This window comes from Bos mutus, chromosome 22, assembly GCF_027580195.1.
Source record: "Bos mutus isolate GX-2022 chromosome 22, NWIPB_WYAK_1.1, whole genome shotgun sequence".
NCBI classification, from domain to species: Eukaryota; Metazoa; Chordata; class Mammalia; order Artiodactyla; family Bovidae; genus Bos; species Bos mutus.
The window spans coordinates 25,354,593-25,368,520 of NC_091638.1; the positions used below are offsets into that span (position 1 = coordinate 25,354,593).

Below are 13,928 nucleotides of genomic sequence, written 5' to 3' on the forward strand. Positions count from 1 at the left end.
AAGCAAAGGCTGACACAGAGGTTCAACTACATTGATTTATTGAGGAAACACTTGAAGGAGAAATGGAGGGATCAGAACTGGATAGGGCACAGGAACGGGCTACGCAAAAAGGGGTCTCAGCTGTTGTCTGGCTCCAGCCCGAGCCCATGGGGAGCTCTAGGGCATGGGTTGAAGAAAAGCGGTAGCTGTGGGCATTAACAGCTGAGCTCATTGTCCAGTAAAGGGGATTTGAACTCAGCACCAATGGGATCTACCACCAGGCCCATGTGAAGGTTACTGTCCTTCAGAAATGGCTTATTATTTCAACAGTGATTATGTCAAAGGCCTATTAAATTAACAATGAAAGCCCATTTGATCTGTTTGAGCACTGTTTGAATTGAACTGAATACCTTAATACAAAAGACATGAGTTTTAGAATCTGAATTTTTATTTTTTTTAATGGAAGAATATAATTGTTTTACAATGTTGTATTGGTTTCTGCTGTAGAATCTGAACTTTTATACTAAAGTTACAACTGATTCTTTAACAATATACTTTCTAAAAAGTCCCAATCTCAGTGAGCCTCAGGCTTCTAATCTGTAAAATGGAAATGATAGAATCATCCTCTTATGGTTATTCCACAGTTCAAGAAAGGTAATATATGTCAAACACTTAAAAGCCTTGAAAACAACTGGTCTGGAGGAAGTTTTGAAATGTAAACTAGATTTTTCTATGAGTAACTGTAGCAGTTTGAAATATATGGATGTTTGGCCAATTTGGGGGAGGAAATGAAAATATCAAAAGAAGAATTAGAGTTACCATTTCCTGAGTGCTTATAATGGACCAGGGGTTTCACATCATTACTCAGTTAATTCCTGTCACTGTCCTTTGGATTCTGCTGCAATTCTCACTGTATACATTTCATAAATAGGCTTAATATTTTAAAAGGTGGCCTAATTTCCTGCTGCTGGATATTTTACAGAGATAGAATTTGAACTCAGGTCTGTTTGTAGCGAAAATTTTAGCATGTGACCACCATTGTTATGATTTTAAGAAAGGTACAAAAGCCTTTCTAGTAAATAGGCAATGCTGAAAATTTGTGAAGATAGTGATGAGAACTCAGATTAAGTAATTTATATAAGAAAGAAAGAATAAGAAAGAATTTGTACATGAAGTCTTCTGGGCTGTAAGTTATTAACACCTTTTGATTTATTTTTAAGATCTTTATGCACATTTGTTCAAAATAGACCATTCGGAGTTGCGTAATAGCAGTGACAAAGCTAAAAGTGGTATTTTTCACATTTTTAAAATAAATTCTTTACTACTTGGAATGAACAACTGGTTTAAGTAAGCTGGCAAGAGTACTTATGAGATCTAGGAAAGGAGAAGGGATACTTTATAGGTGATTAAAAAGTATTGGTTATTTTTAGGGTTGATTCAAGTCAGCAGAGATAAACTCAACCAAATCTCTCCATGGAAACAACAGGAAACATTTCAGGCAAGACACTGTTATAGTTACTGGACAGAAAAGGCAGAATGATCTGATTCTTTCTTGTTTGTTTGTTTGTTTGTTTTGTTTTTTCAAGTTTAAGACTTGAAACCTAAGACCCTTTAAGTCTGCAGGAGAAAGATCAGCTAATGGATGCATAAATCAGCTATTTCTGCATAAATAGTAATAGAAATGCTTTTAGGGAACAACAGTCATATACTTTCAACTCCCAAAAAAGAAAACTTTATGAAGAGACAGGAAAGTCAGCAAGAATAGAAGAACTGACTTTCCTCATTCATCCAAATGAAAGCATAAATTTTTTTTCTGAATTTTAAATATTTCCTCTTTTTTTTTTAGCAAATAGAAGTTACATTTTAACTTACAAAAACTTCCAGTTACACATTTTTAAAGCAGAAAAAAAAGTAAAAAAAATAATTTGGAAATTAAAAATACAAATTTTTAAGGGGGAACAAAGAGAAGGAAATATATGGCCATATAAAGCACAGTGCATTAACTTTCATCATAGGTATTCAGTTATTTTCAAGAAGGGGTAGAATCCATAACTCTGGAGAAACACCAGGTGTAGCAAATAAATATGCTCTATGGGATTCCCTTTACCAGAAAATCAAATTTATTAAATTTATTTTTATGCAATCTGACCATGTATCTCCTAGGGTCATCTTCTATTCAAGTGAAAAAAAAATTATTTTGGCAGAGTCATTCAAAGCCTGTGGAGCAATTGTTTACTTCTGTAAAATAAGTCTTCATTAATATTTGGCTCGCTATTGTTTTTCCAAGTGATGGTCTTAGCTGAAATGTAGAAATCAAGTATTGTGATTATCTTTACCGAAAGTTTCAAATGGGGCTCCCCTGGTGGTTCAGACAGTAAAGAATCCACCTGCAATGCAGGAGATCTGAGTTCGATCCCTAGGTTGGGAACAGTCACCAGCATTTGTTTATATTCCATTTAGCCCTGTAAAATTTTGCATTATCTTTTGTTTTCTGAAGACATATATATATTCAGATACACTTAGCAATGCTTGTGTATATGTATACATGTGTGTATGTGTGTATATAGAGGACCACATACATGTATGTACATGTGTGTATATTTATAATCACATGCACATTTATACACACATACTTATATACATATGTATTTATTTCTGAGTGTATTTACATACATATTCAGAAACAAGGCCATTCGCAGAATGGTTGACCAAAGGGAGCTTTGTGTAGAGCTAGTTATCTTTGGAACACAAGACTTTCAATGAGAAACAGACCTAATTATTAATTTATATAATGGTGGCGGTGGTGGTAGTTTAGTTGCTAAGTCGTGTCTGACTCTTGGGACACCATGGAGTGTAGGCTGCTAGACTCCTCTGTCCATGGGATCTCCTAGGAAAGAATACTGGAGTGGGTTGCCATTTCATACTCCAAATTTATATATCTACTGATGATTAAAGTAGTTCTGTTAGGGGAAGCACACTGATTGAAACCACCCACCCTGGTCAGACGCCATAGTAATCATTTCCATGAGTTGTTTTATGACAAGAGGTCCTGGTAAGGAACATGGGACTAATAAGCCTCCACCACCTGGAAGAGTTTGGGAAAGGTCAAAATGAGACACCACACGTCCGACCACCTCCCGGAATCCTTCTCTCTGGCATTCATCTTGGCTGAACAAGGCATGCACCACCAGGAAGGACTCTTGGGTTAGAATGATTGGCTAAAGACAACCTGGAAACTAATCCCATCACCATAAAACCTGAGACTACAAGCCATGTGACAGAGCTGTTCTGGGTTCCCTTACCCTGCTGCTCTCCGCTCGGGTGCCCTTTCCCAATAAACTCTCTTGCTTTGTCAGCACATGTGTCTCCTCTGACAGTTCATTTCCGAGTGTTAGAAGGAGCCCAGTTTCGGGCCCTAGAAGGGGTCCTCCTTCCTGCAACAGTTCTACAAGTTGGGCTTTGGATGTATATTTTGTTCTGTAGATTTCAAAATAGATACTTTTTCAAAATAACAGAAGTATAGACCTATTCATCAGGTTCCAAAGAGTAGCTTCTCACTCTTTGGTCCCTGGTACATCCTCTGAGGAGGGCGTGAGTGGGAGTCGCATGGCAGAGGGGGTATAAAGGGAAAGATGTAAGGCTTCTGCTTTGTCCACATCAACAAATGTAATTACTTTCAAACAAGGCTTTCCCTGGATCCAATATGAAACATTTCAGTCCCTGGAAACACTATATATAAACACTATAAGGAGCAGTATGTCTATTGTTCATCTGCTAATGTCCCCAAATGTCACCAAGGTAATTATTTGGATGACATTTATGTGACGCAGTTGGACATTGTTACAGTTAATATAAAGTCTGCCTTTGGCAACCACTTTATTTCCACCTGCATCAAACTGTAGATGCATGATCACTTTTCCTGGGAGAAAGCTTTCCTCCCCCAAAAAACATCTTTGCTTTCTTTTATTCATGTGCCCTTCACATTAATGCCCAATGCAAAAGAAGAAGGAAAAAAGGATATATATATATATATATATATATATATATTTTTATCTGAATATGTATATCTAGAACTTTCAGAGATGTTTCTAAATATAATTCACAAAATACAATAATACTGATATTTCCTGTTTTTTTTTTTTTTTTGAAACAGATTCAACTATTCCCAGGAGTCTGAATTCACAAAATGCACACTGTTAAAGCTTTTTACCTCTATAAATTCATATTTGCTCTCAAAGAGCATGTGATTGGCAAAGTTCGCTTTTTTCTACTATGGTTATAATAAGAATATATTTTCAGAAACACAAAGATTATAGATTTTTCCCACAAACTCACATGCAAATTGGAGCTTTGCCTTCTGACTCAGAATTGTTCCCAGAGAATTGGTGGCCAGGCACTGGTATGTGCCAATATCTTGATCTGTGCGAGGGCTGCTGATTGCCAAACTGCCTCCATCCAGCCTGTAGTGATAGCTCATGGTAAAATCAATATCTGCGCCATTGTGCTTCCACCTTCAAAGGAAAAAAAAAAATCAAATTATGCCTCCAAAATCAGAGTTGACCACTACTGATTTAAACAACATACATTTGCAATTCTTGAGACTGTTAAAATAAAACAAAACATGATTACATATGGGCACATCCTACCAGTTTCACTGAAGATTATTGTCTTCGTGAGCTCCATAATATCAATAACTAGATTATTTGAAAGATCTTCTACTCTTTACAAATTACAAACACTCACCAAAACCTGTACAGTAAGGCAACAGAACTCTTGACATAAGAAAAAAAAAGTAGACATTCAGTCAATAACCCTGGCCATCCTATTCCTTTAACAACTTTTCAAATAATATATACCATACCTGAACACCCACACTGATACTGCAAAATTGAATGTCAAAAATGATTTAGACATGAAGTCCAAGAAGAATATATTAGAATGGCACAAAGAAAGTCAGCAAAGATTTTACAATGCCAATTTGAGGTTGATAACAAAACAAAAATAACCTGACTACTTTAGAACTTTATTGTCTCTGATAGTTTCTTACTTGGAAAATTAATCATGCTGAAAATATTTCAACAGTACTTAGAAATGCCAAACTAAAATTATACCTTAACAAAACAAATGCAGTTTGAGAGGTTTTCATTTTAGGCTGCAAAAAATTTCTCGGCTTACCTAGTAGTCAACAATCTTTTAGAACATTAATTAAGTATCAGAAAATCCTAACAGTTATATTTATTTTCATAGAAGTATTAGATGATTTTGAAATTACGTTTTATCATTTTAAGATGAATGAATACCCATTTGTTATCTTTAATGGACCCACTTCCCCCAGCTTGCAACCCCTTACTTCCATCAAAATAGTCAGACATTTTGAAATCAGACTATTACACATTCAAACATATACATTTCTAGGGCACTAGCTTTGTGTAGTAATATAAACCATTTAAGAAAAGAGATATATTTTAAAACATTGAGTTAAGATAATCAGTCAGAAAAACAAGTGAATACCTCTTCCTGTGAAATAAAGACAGTTTGTAAATCTTGTTTCTTTAGGGTTTATGAGAGCTCTGCAGATTCTTCCCTTCATGCTAAGGTCATATTAAAAATAGTTTTGTGCGGGTAGCTAATTGTAAGGAAGGAATGACATTTTATAGAATTATTCCAAATGTCATTGACTTTTTTAGAATTCTGAAACATCCCATGGAAAAAGTCTAGCAAATGTCTACAGCAGTAGAAGAGAAATACAGACTAAGGGTATCTTCTACCCTGTTAAAGATGAGAAATGATGGATATCAAATCATACAGAGGACTTGAACCAACTCTGTCACTTTTAAATTACTTAGCCAATTCTTGTGCACCTCAACTTCTTTTTAATAAAAGGAAGCTGGAAGACAACAGTCAAAAATAGTACATTTCGTTTGCCTGAACTATCTACCAATTTTTTTTTCTAGAGAAATTTATTTGGTCTCTAGTTCTCAATATTAGAAGAAAATGGAGAAAACTACTATTTTTTTAGGCCTATCTGAAGCCTTAAATATTCTCCTTGCCAGTGCTATAATGCTGTCTTTCATAATTTGTTTACAGGGCATGGTCTTTGAACCTTTGTGTTCCCTTGCTTTTTCAATGCAAAGGATATACCGCACTTAGTTTGCCAGCTTTCTTTAATTTTGAAATCAATCACTGAAATAACTGCTGTCATCATTACATGCTCCTAATTAAGCTCGGTAATTGTTTTTCAACACAAATTCAAAGTTGTTGGCTTAGCTGCAGCAAATGAATTTTTCACACTCTCCCCATAATCATTCTAATCACTATGGTACAATGATTATTAAACTGTGCATATAGATCAGGGGTTCAACTCATGGTGTGGGCTTTGTTCTAATTAATATGTTTAAATAAATTGAGAAATAGTATTAATGAATTCAAGTGATTGTCATACAAGTGTTACTGATAGAATGCCATGCCCAGGAGAATTATCTCATGATGCAAACTAGGAAATATGCTATAGAAGATTATTTTAAGCATCTGCCTTAATATCATATTAATTCCATGAAACATAATGGATTTGAACTAAAATCTTGACCTTTTCCTGGGGAACATCCTTCACTATTAAGTAGTTAAGCCCTGTGTCAAGAATATAATGTCTGGGGCTATATTTGTCTGCTAGTCTGTGATAATGTATGTGTGTGTGAGAGTGTTTTTTTCAAAACTGAGCCTTGCTTTAGAGTTACATGGAGTGCGATTTCTGGACCCATTCCTAGACACATGAAGAACTCCAAAGTTGAAATTTGTAACGTCTCTCTGGGTGATTCTAATGTGCACTAAATTTAGTTCCATTGACCTCATAGAAAGAGTCTTAGGCCTAGCTTTGATATCCCTTTGTTCTGTATGCTTAGCCAAGTCATTTCTCCAAAAGTCATATCCATTGATTATAAAATTTGCACAATAAAAATATCCTGCTTTGTCACAGAAAGTTGTTAAGTAGATCCAGGGAGGAAATGAATAAAAAGCAGAGTAAGGCAGAGTAACACCCTTTGTGATTTTTACTCACAGGCCTAGAGCTTCTCCAAACTTAAGAATGTCTTTGTGACTGGAATAGATTAAATCACAGAAAGGAACCTTCTCCAGTGACCAGGTTCAGAGGACACGTGCTGGAAATTCTCTCTGACATTCAAAGAACTTTTTCTGACAGAGGGTATCCTATGTAAAAATAATTTATGTGTGTGTCATTTCATTTTCCCAAATAAAATATATATTCTGAGCTCTAGAACTAAGCTCATCACCTATCTCATCACTATATCCTTGACTTATTAAGTATAAGCAATTCTACCCAAGTACTATTTTTTTTCCAAGTACTATTTTTGAGTAGCCCATTTTCCTTCCTTTAACAAAGCTGCATGGTTAGATGTTAATTTTCATGTGTTTCCTGGTCTTTAAAAGAATAGAAAGCGATCCTTTCCACTGGAAAACTTTGCCTACCATATATCTTGTCTTCACTGATATTCTGTCCGTGAAAGTATTGAATCCAACTGAAAGTGACTTTAGACAAGATTCTTTTAAACTGTTTCCAAAGTTCTGCTTTCAATGTTGCTTAGTTTCTCTTATGAGACTTCATTTTCTAAAGGGAATTTACTAAAAGGAATAAAATACACCTTAAAATCAACCACACCCTCACTTTGTGGATGAGGGATACAACGAAAGGAGAAAGACATGATTATTCCAGGGTTATATATGTAACGATAGAGCTGTGACTAGAAATGATAACTCTTGGTTCTAAGCCAATGGGTTTTTAGTACAGCTTCACACTATACCCAAGTAATTTCAAATAATGTTAAACTCCCAATCATAAAGTGTCCATCTATTTCACACACACACACACAAACACTCAGACACACAATCCAAAATGAATACAGTCATGAGGATTTTTTAAAAATAAATTTTAAGTTCGAAAGGGTCATATTAAAACTAAAATTCACATTTTGTTGCTAATGTGCATTGTCCGAAATACCTCTGCCCTTTACTTTATTATCAAGAAAACTGGGATTCAGTCTGACATTTAAGCATTAAAAAAATTTTTTTTTTCCTCATTATCTTTTAAAAGCATCTTGAGTATTTTATACCATGATAGTAGAAATAAGCTACACCTGGTTAAGGGGACTGGAAATAAGACGTTGATTGCCTGTCTTTAGCCTCCTTATTTACAAGCGTTACAACAGAAGCCATTTCACAACATTGAAATTTACAATCTCTTCATTCAGTGTATTTCTTCACAAGTATTATTAGCAAATTGTTTTGAGAACCACTCTATTATATCTTTCCATGTGTTATAAGTCAATAGAAATTTTTATATAAGTACATGACTAATCGATGATCTGTCTTACCTATACTTAACAATTGTTTCTGATTGTATAGGGACTTACATGTTTTTCCTCTTCTCTAATAAATTCTATCAATCTTTAGGAACAATCAAATTAGTTCTCAAAAATAAAATTGCAACTTGAAGTATTAGGTGATCTCAAAAATGTTAGTCACATTTTTGTATATTTAGCCAAGTTTTAATTTAAATAACACAGCTTTTTACTTAAGGAAACAACCATGAACTAGATGGACCAGTTTATAAACTAAGTAATCTTCATCTGCTAGATGAACTTCATTGGTTGAGGTGTTCTAAAGATAGAAAAGCCTTAATAAAGCCTAAATAATAAGACACAGTTTTCAGCTCTTTTGTTGTAAAAAATAATACTGAAGTTATTTTGACAAGAGACACAAGATAGAAAGTTGTCTTTAACCTTTTGTATTTAAGTCATTTAGCTAATTAATTAGATAATTATAAGATCACAGTAATTATATATATAAATATGGTATTTTTAATGGAACATATAAATCAGGAAAAGACAGGTTTTTTTTGTTGTTTGTTTTGTTTTTTACTAAAATGGACTGAATTTGTTGCTTTTTGTTTGTGATGATTTACAATGCAGGAGACGTAAGAATTGTAGGTTCAATCCCTAGATCAGGAAGATTCCCCTGGAGGAGGGCATGGCAATCCACTCCTGTATTCTTGCCTGGAGAATCCCATGGACAGAGGAACCTGGTGGGCTACACAGTCCATGGGGTCACAAAGAGCTGGACACAATTGAAATGACTTAGCACTATGAAATGACTTAGTATGCACACACTAAAAATTAAGACTTAAAAAAATGCTTTTAAACCCTAAAGCCACAATAGTCATTTTAATATTATTCTACTTTTTCTATATTCACACTGCACATGCAATTCTTGCCAACACAATATCTTTTAGATTTACACAAGTATAATGCATATATGCATATATTTGTGAAGTCCACCCACAATGTGAATCAGATTCTGCCTCTACTGTAATATTCTAAGAACAGAAACACTGCAGACCATTCTTTCTTATTATTTCAGAGGTAATATGTGAGGAACAAATATATATATTTCTAGTTGCCCAGAATAAAAATTGCTTTTCTGCCTTAGATGGTCCATAGCTGTCTTCAACATATTTTTTCTAAAACCAATTCTTTTGGGGTGATGGAATGTATCAGTGGAATCACAGAAATTGGTCTGATGAAAAATGTTTCAATCTGGATTAATTCCTTTTAGAGAAACATGTTCATAGTCATTGTATACGGGGCAACTGAGGCAGTAACCGCATATTGTGGGGAAGGGAGTACAAAATGAATTTGTGCTTTACAATCTCTTTCAAATTGGGGAAACAAATCTTCTCCTGTCCTCTTATTTTTTTTTCTTTCTTCCTCTATTCCTTTCTTCATTCTTTTTTTCTCCCTTCCTTCCTTTTTCTTCCATTCTTTTTCAATTCTCACTGTAACATAGACCCAATCTCAAGAATAACTGCTCTAAGCAAATCTAACCAGTAAGTTATAAGAGTGGTTGCTGGAGGATGAGGGTGGGATAATTATCACTTGGCAAGTGGCATGAGGGGATACTTTAGGGTACCAAAAATGTCTACCTTCATTTGAGTGGTGGACACACAGCTGAATGTGCTGTGCTGTGCTTAGTCGCTCAGTCCTGTACGACTCTTTGCGACCCCATGGACTGCAGCCTGCTAGGCTCCTCTGTCCACGGGAATTCTCCAGGCAAGAATACTGGAGTGGGTTGCCATGCCGTTCTCCAACACAGCTGTGTACCTATGTAAAAATTCGTTGAGCTGTACACTTCAAATTAGGTCATTTTATGGTGTGTATGGGCTTTGGTGACAGCTCAGTGGTAAAGAATCCACCTACCAATGCAAGAGACATGGGTTTAACCCCTGGGTCAGGAAGATCCCTTGGATTAGGAAATGGCAACCCACTCCATTATCCTTGCCTGGTAAATCCAAGGACAGAGGAGCCTGGTAGACTACTACAGAGGAGTCCATGGATTTGCAAAGAGTTGGACACAACTTAGCCACTAAGTAACAACAACAATAAATTGTGTGTATACTTTACCCTGAACACAAAGGAAAAAAAACCAGCATGGTGCTCAGAAGTAGAAATTTACCTATAATGGGGTAATGGGTAACCATTAGCAGCACAATTCAGGATTATTTCAGATTTTGACAAATCCAAAGGAAAAATAGCATCTTGTGGTTCTTGGGTAAAAATAGGAGGGCTCAAGCCACCATCACCTGGAAAAAGAAAAGAAAAATTACACCATGTGGAAAATACTTGACCCTGTTTTGAATGCAAACAGTATTAGACATCAAATAAATAGATATTTTTAAAACTATTTCATCTTGAAACAATCTCAAACATATGAAAAGTTTCAAGAATGGTACAAAGAATTTTCGTCCTATACCATTTAAAGAGTAGCTTTGCAAGCATGCCACATTATCGTAAATGAATTAGTGTCTATTTTTTTGTAAAGGACACAATAAAATGATCAAAATCAAGGAATTGACATTGTTTCAATGCTAGCATCTGTCAGTCCCCTTTCTCTGTTTTTCTTGATAAAATCCTTTATAGCAAAAAGATCCAGCAGAGAATCATAGATTTCATTTATTGTTTTCTCTTTTTAGTGTCCTTGAAGGTATTAATTGAACACTTTCTGTTTTCACTTGATTTTCCTCACCTGGTAACTTCAAAAATTACAAGGCACTGATTTGGTTAGGTTTCACTCAATTTAGGCTTGTCTAAGGGACAACAGGATCAGGGTCCTTGTAGGAGCTGTATGCTGAAAATATGGGTAATAAAAAGGGTCTATAAAGATTTTTTTGTTTGTTTGTTTAAAGATAATTAAAGCACTGTAAAAACTGGCTCTTATTTTTAAAAATTATCACCATGAAAAGAAAACACTCCCCACCATCCAGAGTATATTGATCACATTGTCTTGCCCTCCTGTCCCTCCATTCCCCTCCCAAAAAGGGTGTTTCCCTGTGTCTGCTGTTTAATTATGATTAGATTCAGGAATGTTGTGTGCTTCAGATAAGCATCCTATCAGATAGTCCAGGACTTCTGCTTCTCTCATTTCTGCTGAAGTTAACTTTGATCACTGGTTAAGGTACTCCCTGCGAAACCTCGCCACTATGAAATTACCTCCCCCTCCCCTTATAATTAGTAAGCATTTTGTGGTTACAGACTTTGAGACAATGTAAATATACTGTTCCTTATTGAGAATTTAATTTTTATTTATATATTTCTATCAGTATGATCTACTCTTTCAGTGTGAATCCATAGCTTCTTATTTTATTAAATAAGGAATTTTTTATTAAATAAAGGAAGTTATTTATTATTACATAAAGGAAGTTATAGTTCATGACTATTGGATGCCCAAAGTTTCACTGATTTGGCCAACAGGAGCCTATTCAAGCTGGTTTCTTCATCTTTTTGACATGTGCCTGTTATTCTTTGTTCTCTTCCTTACTTTCTGGTACAAGAAAGTGTTTCAGAATCATCTTACAGTTTTCCTGTTCCAGCCATCAAAGTGGTCTTTTTTTCTAAGAAAATTTCATTTTTTTTAAATTAGAGAATGGTATTTAGAAGCCATGATTTGGATGCTAAGTGTACTCATTGAGGTGTTTTTGCTCTGAGGACCTTTCAATATGTGCGTGTGTGTGTGTGTGTTTGTGTGTAGATTTTATATATTATATGTATATGAATGCATGTAAGTATATATATGTATAATTTTACATACATGAATTGTTGTTGTTTAGTTGCTAAGTCATGCCAGACTCTTTTGCAACCCCATGGACTGTAGCCTGCCAGGCTCCTCTGTCCATGGATTTCCCAGGCAAGAATACTGGAGCGGGCTTGGGTTGCCGTGTCCTTCACCAGGGGATCTTCCCAGCCCAGGGATCAAACCTACGTTTATTGCATTGATAGGTGGATGCTTAACCGCTGAGCCACCACTGCTGCCACCAGGGAAGCCCATACACATGCACATATATACACACAGATGGATAGATAGATAGAAGCACGTGTGTATGTATTTAGAGTCCACACCAGAATCTTGTGGTAATTCATAGAGGGTTTGTTCTAGGTTTATTTTTTTTCTGTCTATATTTTTAACTTTCTATTCCAGCCGTGAGAACCCTGGTTTCCACTGTTCTCAATGTATTTATGCATTTGTTCAATCTCTCTATATGTAACAACTGCCCGTTACTGTCACCAGCTTCTCCCCTTTATGGAGCTCCTCCTCACCCTTTACAGATTGTGATACCTGCTGCAAGTTTTACTCCCATACCTGCCCTGACACCACTTGTTGAGTTGTCTCTTGCCTCCTTTATCTCACTCAGGTTCTGCCTCTGACACTGTGTGCTTTGGTCATATTCCAAGTCATTTGGAATATGACTTTGGTCATATTCCAAAGTGGATAACTTTCACATCCTTGTGTAGGATCTAACACCTCACACTGGAATGTCCTTTCGTTGTGGGGATTCAGTCCTTACTTTGCTTGACCCCAATACCAGATTGCAGGTTTCTACTTTTACCACCCTGTCTTGGCAATGGGACCCTCTTCAGGCTTCCCAGACTCTGATATTTACTGTTAGACCAGCCCACTAAGGGTGTGCCCTTTTCACTTTACTTGGGCTCTGCCACTCCACAGGGCCACTCCTGCACTATCCCTTTGCCCTGCGTGCATGCCTATCTCACTCCTCTCAGTATCTAACATGTGGGCTGCTATTGTGCTTATCATCCACATTCATGTGGATGCTCGCATTACCTATCTCCACTTCAGGACATTTCAGAAAGAAAAGTATGTGGGAAAGGAAGAGGAAGCATTCAGTACTCATGGTTTAAGAGAAAGTCTGTGTTTTTTTTAATGTCCAAATGAACACATAAAGCAAAAACATCATCATATTAAGATTTAATTTAAGGGCATCCAGTCCAGAACTCTACTAGTTGTACTTGAGGGTCATGTAGGAGCATACTAATTTCCTCTGATACCTACTGCAGCTTGCGATAATCTCAAATTTGGTAGATATTTTAAAGACCATTCAGGCCAGACTTCTTGGTTTGGAAAGATAATAGAACTAATGGTTTATATAATGTGCCCTTAAATCAAATGGGCTTTAGTGGATTTGCAAAATTTGCAGTATCTTCATTGATAAAATAGAATATGTGTATCAGATGGTTATTTTGAGATGTGATGACATGATACTTATAAAGTTTATCACATTGTGCCTGGTACAAGTGAATAATAGTCATCAGACTAAGAAAATTACCATCATTATTGTCATCATCATCCATATTATTATTGCACACAAGAAAACTAAAACCCGGGAAGTTGAATCATCTTTTCCAAATTCATCATCAGCTTTGAGAGATAGAAAGAAATCAAACTTAGGCATTTTGATTCTCTCCTCACTTTTTTCACCATTCACTTAGATCCATATCTTTCTTCCAAAATATTTGCACCCAGGTATAATAAATTAAATCTGTAACTTTATCTTAAATTTGTAATTTTATTATATTCCATTATTTACCTAA

At 35.6% G+C, this 13,928-nt stretch overlaps 1 protein-coding gene across 1 annotated transcript in view; it reads right to left on the reverse strand.

Annotated features, from left to right (window-relative positions):
• Positions 1–10,619, reverse strand: part of CNTN6 (contactin 6) — a 181,324-nt gene extending 170,705 nt beyond the window's left edge. Inside the window, 2 exon segments of the mRNA XM_070359703.1 lie at positions 4,315–4,490; positions 10,501–10,619. Coding sequence (XP_070215804.1) covers positions 4,315–4,456 — 142 coding nt within the window. The 5' untranslated portion in view covers positions 4,457–4,490; positions 10,501–10,619.
• Positions 10,620–13,928: the final 3,309 nt, after the last annotated feature.